Source organism: Choloepus didactylus, chromosome 1, assembly GCF_015220235.1.
Source record: "Choloepus didactylus isolate mChoDid1 chromosome 1, mChoDid1.pri, whole genome shotgun sequence".
Classification (NCBI taxonomy): domain Eukaryota; kingdom Metazoa; phylum Chordata; class Mammalia; order Pilosa; family Megalonychidae; genus Choloepus; species Choloepus didactylus.
Genome location: NC_051307.1, coordinates 2,108,571 through 2,120,698, shown reverse-complemented (window position 1 = coordinate 2,120,698; position 12,128 = coordinate 2,108,571). Strand labels below are relative to the sequence as shown.

The 12,128-nt window shown below is 62.7% G+C and overlaps 2 protein-coding genes across 2 annotated transcripts in view; one reads left to right on the top strand and one right to left on the bottom strand.

Moving 5' to 3' along the window:
* The window catches only part of TSPEAR (thrombospondin type laminin G domain and EAR repeats), a 319,882-nt gene extending 308,414 nt beyond the window's left edge, over positions 1–11,468 (bottom strand). Inside the window, exon 1 of the mRNA XM_037830557.1 lies at positions 11,384–11,468. Within this exon, the coding sequence (XP_037686485.1) occupies positions 11,384–11,468 (85 nt within the window). The remainder of the gene's footprint in view (positions 1–11,383) is intronic.
* LOC119509619 (keratin-associated protein 10-7-like) lies at positions 2,959–3,711 on the top strand. Its single transcript, XM_037803589.1, has one exon. The coding sequence runs from the start codon at positions 2,977–2,979 to the stop codon at positions 3,709–3,711; it is 735 nt and encodes a 244-aa protein (XP_037659517.1). The 5' UTR covers positions 2,959–2,976.
* Positions 11,469–12,128: the final 660 nt, after the last annotated feature.

The window sequence follows — 12,128 nt, the reverse complement described above, 5'->3', positions numbered from 1 at the left end:
GGCTCAGCCTCCGCGACCAGCATCGGTGGGCTGGGGGGTGTGGGCTGTGGAGGGGAGCACAGGACGGGCCTCACGACGAGCAGCGCACGGCCAATTACAACAGACAGGAAGTGAGCGCATGTGTTTTTCTAAAACTAAGTTGCACAAATTCTATCATCTGGGCTGTTGTTTCCTTTTCAACATTTTTTAAAGCAGTAGAAATACTTTTTCAAACAAAATCTTACCTAGATGTCAAGTCTGTAAAACAGATAAAAAGCTGGCTCCTCTAATTAGAGGTGGGGTGGAGACCTGCCCATTTGCCCAGCCTGCCCTCCCTCTCCCTCCCTGCCCCTCTTGCAGTCGGTGTGAGTCAGGGTGCACCCCCTGCCCCTCCCAGAGAGCAGGCTGGCACAGCGCGGAGCGTTCCCGCTCTCATGTCTTCAGGGGGTAACAGCCGGATGAACCCACCGGGCCCGAGCCCACCCATGGCTGTCTCTATAATAAACTTCCTTAAAGAACCCCCATGTCCCCCTCGGCACACTAAGACCCTAAAAATGGACAGACATGACAGGTGCCGAGGAGCTGCTGGTCCACGTTGTACCTTCTGCAGAATGTGCAGGGGGCCTCAGGGGACCTCAGGCGGCCGCAGGGGACAGCAGGTGGCTGCAAGAGGCCGCAGGTGGATGGTCCAGCTCAGGACGGCGGCTCTGAGCAGGGTGAAAGGAACGGGGGGCACAGGAGCATTTGCAGGGCTTCCTGCAAGTGGCGGGTGCCAGGGGAGGAACGCTGGTTCCCAGCTCGGCTTGCACAGAGTGCTGGCTCACACCCCACCTCCGCCCAGGCTGAGGTCCAGGCTGAGCCCGGGTGGGCAGGGGCACCCCACAGAGTCCCTGCCCAGCGTGGGGCAGCAGGGCATCCAGCGAGACACGTGCTTCCTTACAAAGCCCCAAAGCCGGCATCTCTCTTCTCAGCCCAGGAAGGCCTGGCACTGCTGTCCCCGCCCACCCAGTGTTCACCAGGCCCAAGTCCCCGCTGGCCTCGGGGCCCCTGCCTGGCCCCCCGGGGCTGCCTGCACCACCAAAGCCCAGCGCATGGCCAGAAGCCCCCTTGGGATCTGGCCTGCTTTGGTCCGGGGGGCTCTAGGTGTTCTGCTTCTGCAGCCACTCGTGGCCCCCTCCCACCTCCCCCTTCCCCCCACACCTTCTGCTCCCCCTTTTCTGTCCCATCCATTATCCAGCTCCTTGTTTCCCGGCTCACTTGCGTGTGCCTCCCCTGGATGTCCTTCTGCGACCACCCTTTGCGATCCAAATGAAATGGCAAGCGGAGCCCTCCTCGGTTGCAAGGAGCCCACCCAGTGCCCTCTGCTCCTCTCCTGGCACAGTGCAGCACGCCCAGGCCTCGGCCCCCCGAAGCACCTCCCCCCACGCCTCTTCCTGGAGGGGCAGTAATCACCGCACGGGGCAGGAGAGGACACAAGGGCAGACGGCCATCGCCAGGGGCACACCCTAGACCCCTCAGTGGCCACAGCCCAGCTTGGCTCAGACTCCCTCGGGGTGCGAGACCCCCGACCGGCTGAGACCCCTTCCCAGGTGCTTCCTCCCCCAGGTGGGCGCCCTGCCCCCAGGTGTGCTGCTCTCGACAGCTGGCGAAGGCCAGTGGTTAAATATCTGCTCGTTCAACTGCTGACGACCTGATGTGAGCCCCGGTGGAGCGTCTACACCTCCAGCTAACACGCGAAATCAGGGCAAATCGGGGCAAATCAGGGCTTCTCGCTGGAGCCGGCTCGTATGCGCCACTGCCCGCGCCCCGTGCCCCCCTCCCGCACACCCAGGGCACCAAGGACCTTGGAGTGGAGCGAAGCAGCAGCTCTCCCCACCTAGACCAGCCCGGGGGCCCCATAGTCTTCAGCCCATAAGGCTGCAGAATGTTTTTTTCCTTAAACATAAAAGCAATTTGCTTTGCACGAGGAAATCTCCAAGCTCCGAGAGGGCCGGGCAGCCGCTCCCCCGCCGCGCGGTGTTCTCTCTGCGGCCCCGGGCGAGGCCGTGTTCTCTTGCTCTGGAAGCCTCGGCTTCCTCAGACTCAGGACCAGCTCTCCGAGCACCAAGCAGATATGTTCACGAAAATCTCACGCCACCTTTTCTAAATCCTTGCCCCTTGCTGCTTTGACACAATCCGGATTCAGTCGTTCTAACTTTCGGAGTCTCTTTGTCCTCCGGGCAGCAGTTCAGTGATCACAGCCGCTGGCCTCGACCTGGCCCCCCTGCTCGCTAGCGTGGGCTTCGGGTGAGCTACTTAACTGTGCCTCAGTTTCCCCATCTGCAAAGTGGGAGAATGTGCCCACTTCACAAGATTGTGGTGAGAACACTTACAGATCTACACAGAGTAGCCCCTGGCACATAGCAAGAACCATTACATGAATTTTGCTAATAAAATAAAAATAAACACAGCGCCCAGACGATTTGCTGGTCTATGGATTCAGGAGAAAATTTTCATCCCCAAAATGAATTACATATAAAACAAGAACTGGCTTATGATTCAACTGAGTATTGAGAAGTCTGGGGAAATCATAGTAAGAAGCCGCAGAAGGATGATCGATGGCTGCTGCTGGGAGCTGCCGACCCCCGGCCCACCCAGGTCCCCTCCGTGGGCTGAGCTCCTGCTCTGGTGCCGACCGAGCACTCGACTCCCCCCACCTCCCCTGTGGGTCCCCCACCCCCACGGACCCACTCGGCTCTGACGTCTCAGGAGTTTCAGGAGCTGAGTAACATGTTGTGGGGCCGCGATGAGCATCCCCAGGCGTGTGCTCCAGCGGGAACAAGGAACAGAAGCTTCTGTGGCCCTCGTGTCTGAACAACACAAGCCAGGGAGGCCTATAAAAGCCCGGACAGCCCGGAGCACCTCACATCTCACACGCACACTCTCGCACACATTCACGCCTCCCGGCTCAACTCCTGCCCCACCCCCTCCGGGTCCTGCCTTCCAGCTGCGTCCACCATGTCTGTCTGCTCCAGCGACGTGAGCTACAGCAGCCGGGTCTGCCTGCCCGGTTCCTGCGACTCCTGCTCGGACCCCTCCTGGCAGGTGGACGACTGCCCCGAGAGCTGCTGCGAGCCCCCCTGCTGCGCCCCCAGCTGCTGTGCCCCCACCTACTGCGCCCCCACCTGCTGTAACTCCACCTGCTGCGCCCCCACCTGCTGTAACTCTTCCTGCTGTGCTCCCACCTGTTGTGCCCCGACCCCCTGCCTGACCCTCATCTGCACCCCAGTGAGCTGTGGGACCAGCCCCTGCCAATCTGTCTGCACCAGCTCCTGTGAGCCCTCCTGTGGCCAGCAGTCTAGCTGCCAGCCTGCTTGCTGCACGTCCTCCCCCTGCACATCCTGCTGTGTGCCCGTCTGCTGCAAGCCCGTGTGCTGCAGACCCTCCTCCTGCGTGTCCCTCCTCTGCTGCCCCGTGTGCAAGCCTGCCTGCTGTGTGCCCCCCTCCTCCTGCTGTGCCCCCGCCTCCTCCTGCCAGCCCAGCTGCTGCCGCCCGGCCTCCTGCGTGTCCCTCCTCTGCCGCCCCGTGTGCAAGCCCGCCTGCTGCATGCCCACCTCCTCCTGCTGTGCCCCCACCTCCTCCTGCCAGCCCAGCTGCTGCCGCCCGGCCTCCTGCGTGTCCCTCCTCTGCCGGCCCGCGTGCCCCCGCCTGGCCTGCTGCGGCCCCTCCCTGGCCCGGACGTCCTGCTGCTGACCGGGCACATGTCCCCAGGGCCAGCCAGATGCCATGGGCAACCCAACCCCTCACATTGCCAGTGTGCCAGCCACCCTGAGGATTTAACCCCAGCCCAAGCTTTGGAAGGCGTCTCAGCAAGTTCACTGATGTCAAACTCCCAAGAGCCACAGCTCAGCCCACCTGCCACCTCCTCACCAGACCCAAGTGAGCAGGAGGCGGCCCTCCCCGACCAGTTCAAGGAGCCGGGATGCTCCCACACCGTGGTCCCCACCCAGCCCTGCCCCCACGCCGCCTCCCTGGGACCCTCCTCGAAGCCCCCTATGCACATCTTGTGCTGAGAGAAATAAACCCCCCTCCTTGCCCCTAATGGTCCTCCCTTTGTCCAGCCGTACATTTCCTTCTCTCTCCTGTCCTCTGAGCTGACATAACCCTGGCACAAGCCACCTTGGCCCCACGGCACCTGCCCCTGCCCCTCCAGGTGACTCCTAGGGGCCTCAGGTGCTGTGTGCCCAGGGCTGGTGGCAATTCCCCCAGCAGTTCACTGGGTCAGCGGCCCCTGGAGGAAAAGGCCCTGGAGAGGAGGCCCTGTGGGAGGCGGGCTGGGCTGGGGCCTCCGCGCAGCGGGAGAGGGGCACTCACCTCCCAGCCGTCCGGCTGTGCCGGCTGTACCCACACAGGCCAGGGGCTTAAAGGTCCCGCCTGGGTGGGGACGAGGTCACGGGGAAAGAGGCCAGAGGGTAGATGGCCTCGGGAGAGCAGACTGGGGCCTGGGGCCCAGGCTCGCCTCCCTGACGGGGAGGGGGCTTCTCTCTCAGAGCCAGCATGGGTGGCCCCCACTGTCCTCAGTCAAGGATCCCGGGGTCTCAGGAGCCCCCAGCTTCCCAAGCCCACCCCCACTGCTGGCCAGATCCACTTCCCAACCTGTTGCCTGCCCCCCGCCCCCACCCCACCCCACCCCAGCCAGCCTCCACACTCACCCCGAAGCTACCACCTGGCTTCTGGACCCCACCCTGCTGCCGACAAAGTGGCCCCGCCCCCAGAAGCCAGAACCCAGCACGGGGGGACCGCCTGCAGAGGGGCTTCCTGAGAGACGGCTTGACCCTCGGCCGTCCCCCTGGGGAACCCGACCCCTGCCTGGGCAGCCATCTTTCCTGCGCCATCCCCCACCTAGGGAAAGGGGTCCCAGGCCGCCTGCAGTTAGAAGTGGGTGCAGACACGCCCACAGGCCCAGCGCACTCCCCACCCCGAGGGGAGCCAGGAGGTTCTGCAGCTCCAAGCTCTCCACCGGCCAAGCAAGGCCGCCACCTGGCGCCTTCTCTGCCCCATTCCTGGGAAGCAGAGGATGCGGAGCGCGGGAGTCCTTCCCCCAAGGGGGTGGGACAGCAGTTTCGTGGTGGGGGGCACACCTCATGGCCACCGGTAAATCCAACCAGCTCCCCAGGCCACCTGATAAAACAATGCAAACGGTAGTTTTAGAGCGCAGTCCTGAACTCGCTTTTCCTCCTTGGGTCCATTTAACTTGGCCCCGGCAGCGGGCAGGCTTAGCAGCTGTCCCTTTCCGCTCTCCCCCTCCCCACCCCCGCCCCCTGCCCCCACCCTGGAGCGGGGCTGGGAAATGAGCGCTGTTACAGCCTGAAAATTCGGGGTTTTCCCCTCTGTGCTTTCCACGGCCTGTCTCCTGCCAACGACCCGGGAGGCAACCGCTGGGAACCGGACCCTGGCTTTCTCGTGAACTTGGGCACCTCTTCTAGAGAAATGTTTTTAAATCCGTAAAATGTAATCCACCAGATTTCAAAAGGAGCGATTGTGTGGAGATGCAGCTTGTTAGAAAGCAGATGCGGGAAGCGGTGACCCGAGGCTCCGGGACGCGCGGGTCGGGAACGCCCGTGGCCTCCTCTGGCCACAGTCCCGGGTGCTTCGTCGCCGCTGGCTGTGGTCCCGCAGGCGCCTCGGGGAGGGTCCGCCGCAGGCAGAGGTAACAGGACAAAGACGCATTCCCACCCGGGGTCCCCGGCCTCTGCAGGCCACCCACGGAGCCCGGATCGGCACCCCGACAAACAGCGCACCGGGTTAACCTAAAGGAAACCCCAGTGGCGGCCCCACGTGCGAGCGGCTGGTCTCTGTACTCCGGGGACGCGGGCGCCTCGCGAACCTCGAGTGACCCTTTCTTGGCGTTCCCCAAACTCCGCTTCCGGCTCCGCTCCCGACCCTCCAGACGCGCGCGAGCGAGGAGGGCTGGGGAGGGGTACCCTCCGAGCGCCCACCCCGGAGCCCACCCGGCTGCTGTCCAAGTCCCGCAAACGTGCACCGCGCCCTTCCATTCCGCCAGACCCGGCTGGCGAGCAGCGCCGCCGTTTGCTGCTTTAAAGAATCTAGCTGTTACTTCATTATGCAAACACTACAGCGAGCCCCTTGCAAAACTTCAGACAAAAGCCTGGACACAAATTGGGACAAAAAGAAGAAAATGGAACAACCCTTACTACCTGGGGGCTGTGCCCCCGGAGCGTTTCCCAGCGTGCGCACGTGCGTCTGTACACGGCACAACCACATATACACACGCACCCACAATACACAGCCGCGGGCACACGCACACACGCGCACACTCCACGCTGAGCCGGGAGCAGCTCGCCGCCGCCCCCAGGCAGCCGCCCTCCCCGCCGCGGACGCCCCGCGCCTTCGGCTCCCGGAGGCCCACACGCCGCCCGCTAAGCGCGGCAGCCGCCGGGGGGTAGCTGAGGGGCGTGATGAGCGTTCTTCTCCTTTCCCTCTTAGGACTAACACCTGCGCCTGAAGCTCTCCGGCCTCGTTATCTGAGAGGTGCGCTGGGCGCGTTTGGCCTGGGGCCCTAAAAGGATCCCCACCGGGGATACAGCTTCCCGGGCCCCAAGCGGAGCCGAGCCCCTGACCCAGGGCGGGATAAAAAGGGAACTGAGAACAGGTGGACCCCGCTCCGCAGGAGTCCTGACCCCGGGAGGACAGAGACGGGAAGGCGCCCGGCTTTCCCGTCCAAAGTCCACCCCCCACCCCGCTTTCTCGGTGGCTGCGGGGGGAGGGCACGTGGGGGCAGCACTGGCCCGGCTGCGGGACGGGGAGGGGTCCCCGAGAGGCCCCACTGAGGTCTTCAGCCCCCGTCGCAGCGCTCAGGATGGAGGCCGGCCCCTCGCGCAGCCGGGGGTGGGGGGGACGCGCCTTCAAGGCGAGGGGCGGGGTTAGGGTCGCCGTGGAAGACCCCAGGACGCGGAGGGTGACTGCAGAGGGCCACATTCTCTACCTCCCTCCCCCCGACACGGCGATCCCCTCTGAACTCGCAGCTCAGAACCCACCCTGGGAGGATGGGGGAGGAGAGGAAAGGGAGAAGTGGGAAGGAGAGGGGGAGCGCGGGGAGCGCAGGGGTGCGTGGAGAGGAAGAGGGCGGGAGGGGGAAGGAAGGGAAGGGCGGGGGAGGCGAGAGCGGCGAGGAGGCCGGGGGTGGAGGGGCCGAACCCCACCCGGTTTGAGGCTGAACCCCGGGCGCTCTGCGCGGCCGCCGGAGGCTCGGGAAACCGGGTCCCAACCCAGGAGAACGCGTCCCGCGACCGCCCCCCTGCGTCTGCGGCTTGTGAGATGTTCCCGTGAAAAGAAGTTGCCGGGAAAACCATGATCCAATCTTAAAGATCAAACCCTTAGAACTCCCGTATGGTGTATGAGATACAATCCTAGAAACATGCACTCTTTGTTTCCTAATTTCTGTGGGGGGCGTAGGGGAGTCCTGGCCTTAGGGTTACTTTTCATAAAAGAAAATTAAAATTGGGCACATCCAAGACAAGTTGCTTTCAGAACAGCAGAAGTGCAGATGATGGCCTGTGAGGTGGGCAGCGAAGGAGATGGGTTTCCCCTGAGATCTGTTTTTAAAGAGACAAAGGACAAAGGTGGGGGGGGGGAGGTGCCCCAGGAGAGTACAGCGGGGTTCTGATCCTCCCTTGGAAGAGGGGGCTGTTCCTGTAACAACAAGGATGGACTTTTGCTAAGAGAAGTATCAGAAGCTCAAGCACCAGATGTGGCAGTCTGTTCCCAACAGCCAAGGACTCCCACAGCCTGCACATTGTCCAGCAGGCAAGCTGGGTCTTTCAGCCACAGGCCCCCACCCTGTCCGGTGCCCTGGGGGTGGGAGGGCACCCACGTCCCTTCCCAACCTGAATCGTCCATTGCTCTTGATGCCAGACTTCCCAGCAGAGAGGGGCACCTGCCCGAGGACACGGCACTCTCACAAGGAACAGGCCCAGGGCTTCTGCAGCTCGGACCCCACCTCGCCGACCCCCTGCACCGAGGGGACGTGAGCCCCGAGTGGGGCGCGGTGCCCACGTGGACAGGGGACAGCTGACCTCGAGCTGGGTACTCAGTCCTCTTGTCTGCTCTAACCTTGCACAAGAGGAGCCTCTTAGAGGGGGCATCGCAGCTCACAGGGTTTTCCAGCCAACTCTTGGGGGACCTTGCCAAAGGGATAAGGATTCCCGGATGCCCTTCAGGACCAACCATCTTCAAATGTCCCTTTCAAAGAGGTCCAAAGGACACAGATCCCAGGAGCAGCCAGCAGGGGAAGGGGATGGCTTTCCTGTATCCCAACCCACCCACCCATTTGCAATGGCAGCCAGATCCCTCCACAGCAGGGCGACTTTTAAAATGCAAACCCGGTCCTGCCATTTCCTCAGTACTTTCTCCAGCTCCTGGGATGCAGAGCCCTCCATGCTCCCCGAGCCCCAGGGCCCAGCGGTCTGGCCCTTCCTGCAGTCCTCACACCTGCCAGAAGCCCTCCACCCCTGAGAGCCCCTCCTAGGCCCAGGGGGGAGGCCACGGCCCCAGGGCCCGCCAGCACTGGCACCCTCAGGGTTGCAGTGGAGATGTGTGCTCCGAGCACATGGAGACCACACTGGCTGGTGTCTGCTGCCATCCCCGGGAATGAAGGATGAGGAGGGAGCGCAGGAAGGCCACCGAGATCAGGGAATGACCTGACACAGGCGAACAGGCTTCGCCGAGGCCTGAGGCCAGGCGCTGCCCTCCTCTGACCTTCTCTGGTAACAGATGATGTTCGTGGACCCACTGGCCAAGGCAGAACTCGCGGAAATGACGGGGGTACAGTGGAGCCAGAAGACAGGGACGGGGTGCGGTGGAACCACACAGATGTCCTGGAACCCCACAAATCAAATTGTCAAAGCTACCCTCCTGCCCACCCTCAGCCGTGGGCGGCTCTCCCTGACCTGTCCCGCACCTGCCTTCACACCAGCGCTGCCCGCAGGGCCACCCTGGGACCCAGCCCGTCTACAGATGCAGGAAGGGCACCCCCTCCTGGAGGACCCAGCACCGGGCCCTGGTCAAGCACTGAACCTCAATCTGCCCATCTGCAAACTGGCCGGGACCCTTCCCAATGAGAGGCTGGGGACGCCAACAGGCTCCACTCCCTGAGGGTGATGCTGAGCCGCAGATGGGTGAGCACACGTCTGCACCTCCAGATGTCTCCCAGGCCCCAGGCCCCAGGCCCAGCTCCGCCACCCGGGAGCACAACCCCTGCTCCCTGGGCCACAAAGCACCACGGAGGTGAGGGCTCCTTGGACCACCTTCGCATCTGTCCTCTGAACCCCTCGGCCACTGGCCTCCTCCATCATCCCTTTCCAAGGTTCGGGCCTGAAGACAGTCTTCCCCCATCTCCTTGCCCCACTGGGTTGGTGACACCTGAGAACCCTGCCCCACAGGCTCCCCAAGCCTCGCGGCAACCTTATATCCAAGTCAGATGCGAGAAGGCGTGGTATGGCCAGGGTAAGACGGGACCTGGTGCTGGGGAGTCAGAACAGGGACCCTTCTCCCAGGCGTGGGCTCCCAGGGGCCCAGAACCTGAAGCCCTCGCATGCACCTTGGCAACACCACCCGCTAGGCGGTCACCAGACAGTGCCCCAGCTGTGTCGTCCGGGGTCACGCCCACGCAGCACAGACCCAGTGAACAGGGGCCCAAGATAAAGATACATCTGTCCCCTTCCCACGCCCGCATTATCCTACAGTGCAAACTCACATGCTTTTCAAAACCGATGGAGTCGAAGTGGTTATTTTAAACTGTACGAGATCCTACCAGTCATTGTGCAAGTCTCTTGGGTGCATTCCAAGTTTAGTTCAATATTATTTACTTGACTTACTTTTATCTTTGCTCCCTGGTTCATGGCATTTATAACTGGGTCATCTTTTAACTATTTGCAGACTACCTCCAGGGGAGAGGGGGCGGGCTTTATAAATAACCTTTATTATTATTATGCAGGTTTATTCTGTTCCCAGCACTCAAGGGGACGTGAAACTACATGTTTGTGACTCACCCCCACAGGGAGGAGTGTGTGTGCCTGTGACGGTCGCCCGGCCGCTGGGGTCCCTCTGGGGCTCGGCCCGGACCCCGTGTGTGGGTCTGCACATGGGGGGATGGCTGGCCCTGTGCCCCAATTCCCTGGAGCCAGGGGTTTTGCTCCTGTGTTGTTTGCAGAGTTGCTCCCCTCCAGGAACGTCACTGTGGGCAGGTGCAGCTGTCTCGGGAGCCCAGGAGCCTGGGAGCCACGGCGTCCATCCTTCCCCCAGACCCACACGCACGGCAGCCCCAGCACCGTGGGTCCTGGGTCCTGTGCCCCCTCCCAGCCTGTCCCCAGCGACACTTAGGGAGCCCCCTGTGCAGGTCAGCAATCCAAACTTGGAACCTCATGGGTCACTCTTGGACATGTAATTGGGAACCAAGTGCCACCCAAGCAAAGAGCTCCAGCCAGGCGCAAGGGGGATGGGGGGGCTTTAGCCTCTTCCAGGGAACCGAGGAATGAGAAATTTGCAAATAAAAGCAGAGTCACCTGTCAAAGCATCTGTCTGCTCGCCACCCGCTGGGCACCACTGTCCCCGGGTCTCAACCAAGTCACGCGCGCCCACAGAACAAACGCGCTGTTTTTACTGGTCCCCAACCAGCTGCCAGGTCTGGTTTTCCTGTTAGTTTGTTTTAATTCTTGGTTTGGTAAATACAATCTCTTGAAAGAAACTCCAGAGGACTTAAGATGGTAGGGCATTAGCCAGTCAGAACGGCCTTTCTAAAGGGTGGGAGTAAAGCTCTCTGGCTTAGACTTCGCTCCAGCAACTAACCCCAGGTGCCCTGGCCGGCCCCTGCGTGCCAGTCCCTGCTCTTGCCTCCGCTGTGGGGGGCTGGTCTCACCGGGCTCCGCTGGGCCTGGGGCACCCACATTTGGATAGAACGTCCCGGCCCCGGGGTGGCCCAAGCTTTGCTCATTGCTGGCTGGGTCCCGGGCTCCCCACGGTGCCGGGGAGGGGCTCCTTGCCCTCAGGAAAGGAAGGGGCTGCTGCGACTCCTTCCTGAAGCAGGAGCAGCCCTTTCCCCAGGAGGCTGAGCAGGTAAATGCCTGAGAGAGGCGTCGGCCGGTCGCTGCGGGTTAACTCTTTGAACCAAGTCCCCACCCTGTTAGCATTTCAAGGAAGGGCATTTCCATTGTGATCACTCTTTTAATCCGGTCCACCACTGCCGTCACACCTCCACCTGCCCCCCAGGGGTTTTAACCCCCGGAACTCCTAAAGCATCCTCAGGCATCAAGTGACCTTGCCTCAAAGTTAGAAAGTGACATTGAAGACGTGACAACCCCTCCCCAGCTCCTCAGCACCAACCCCAGCCCCCTTGCCCCCGCCTTACCTGTGCAGGGCTCCCATCCCCCAGCACCACGGCCGGGGGTCGCCAGGGGCAGGAGGGCGACACACAGCGTCAGCAGAGCAGACATGAGGGTCCCGGATCCCAAGCTCCATGCAGGGGTCCGCGCGCTCTTTCCTGCAGGCAGGCACCTGCTTCGGGCCTTCCCGGGGTGGCCGCAGGCCCGGAGCGGTCACGCCAGTGGCCGCATGTCCGCGGCCAGGGCGGCCTCCTAGGACGCTCAGGGGAGCAGAGCTGGCCCCGGCTGCAGAGAACCTTCTACTCGCTGCGCCGGGGCCGGCAGGTCGCGGGCTGCAGCCGCCGCGTTAGCGCCTAATCCCGGGCTCTGCCTCCGTCGAGCCTGCAGGTGACAGCTGATAACAATCTCGGCAGCGGCTGCGATTACTCATTGGATCGGCGCATCTTTCCCAAAGGAAAGACCGAAATAGATCGTCCCGGGAAACTTAGAGAACCTGTTTTCCTCGCGGCTCCCTGCGGTGCCGCAGCCTCGCGGGCCGCTGCCTCTGGGGCCGCCGGGCCGAGGCCGGGGAGCCGGGGCGCGCGCTGCCGGGGCGCACGGGGCGGGGCGGGCCGCGCCGAGCGCTTTTCATCTGGTGCCCGGCCCTCCCGTGTGTGTGTGGTTTGTCAACTGCTGGGTTCAGGAAATTCCCTCTGCAGGCAAGTCAGTCCTTAAAGGGGAAACCCAATGAGAAGGAGAACGACGAGAGTCGCTTTGGGGAAGGCGCAAAGC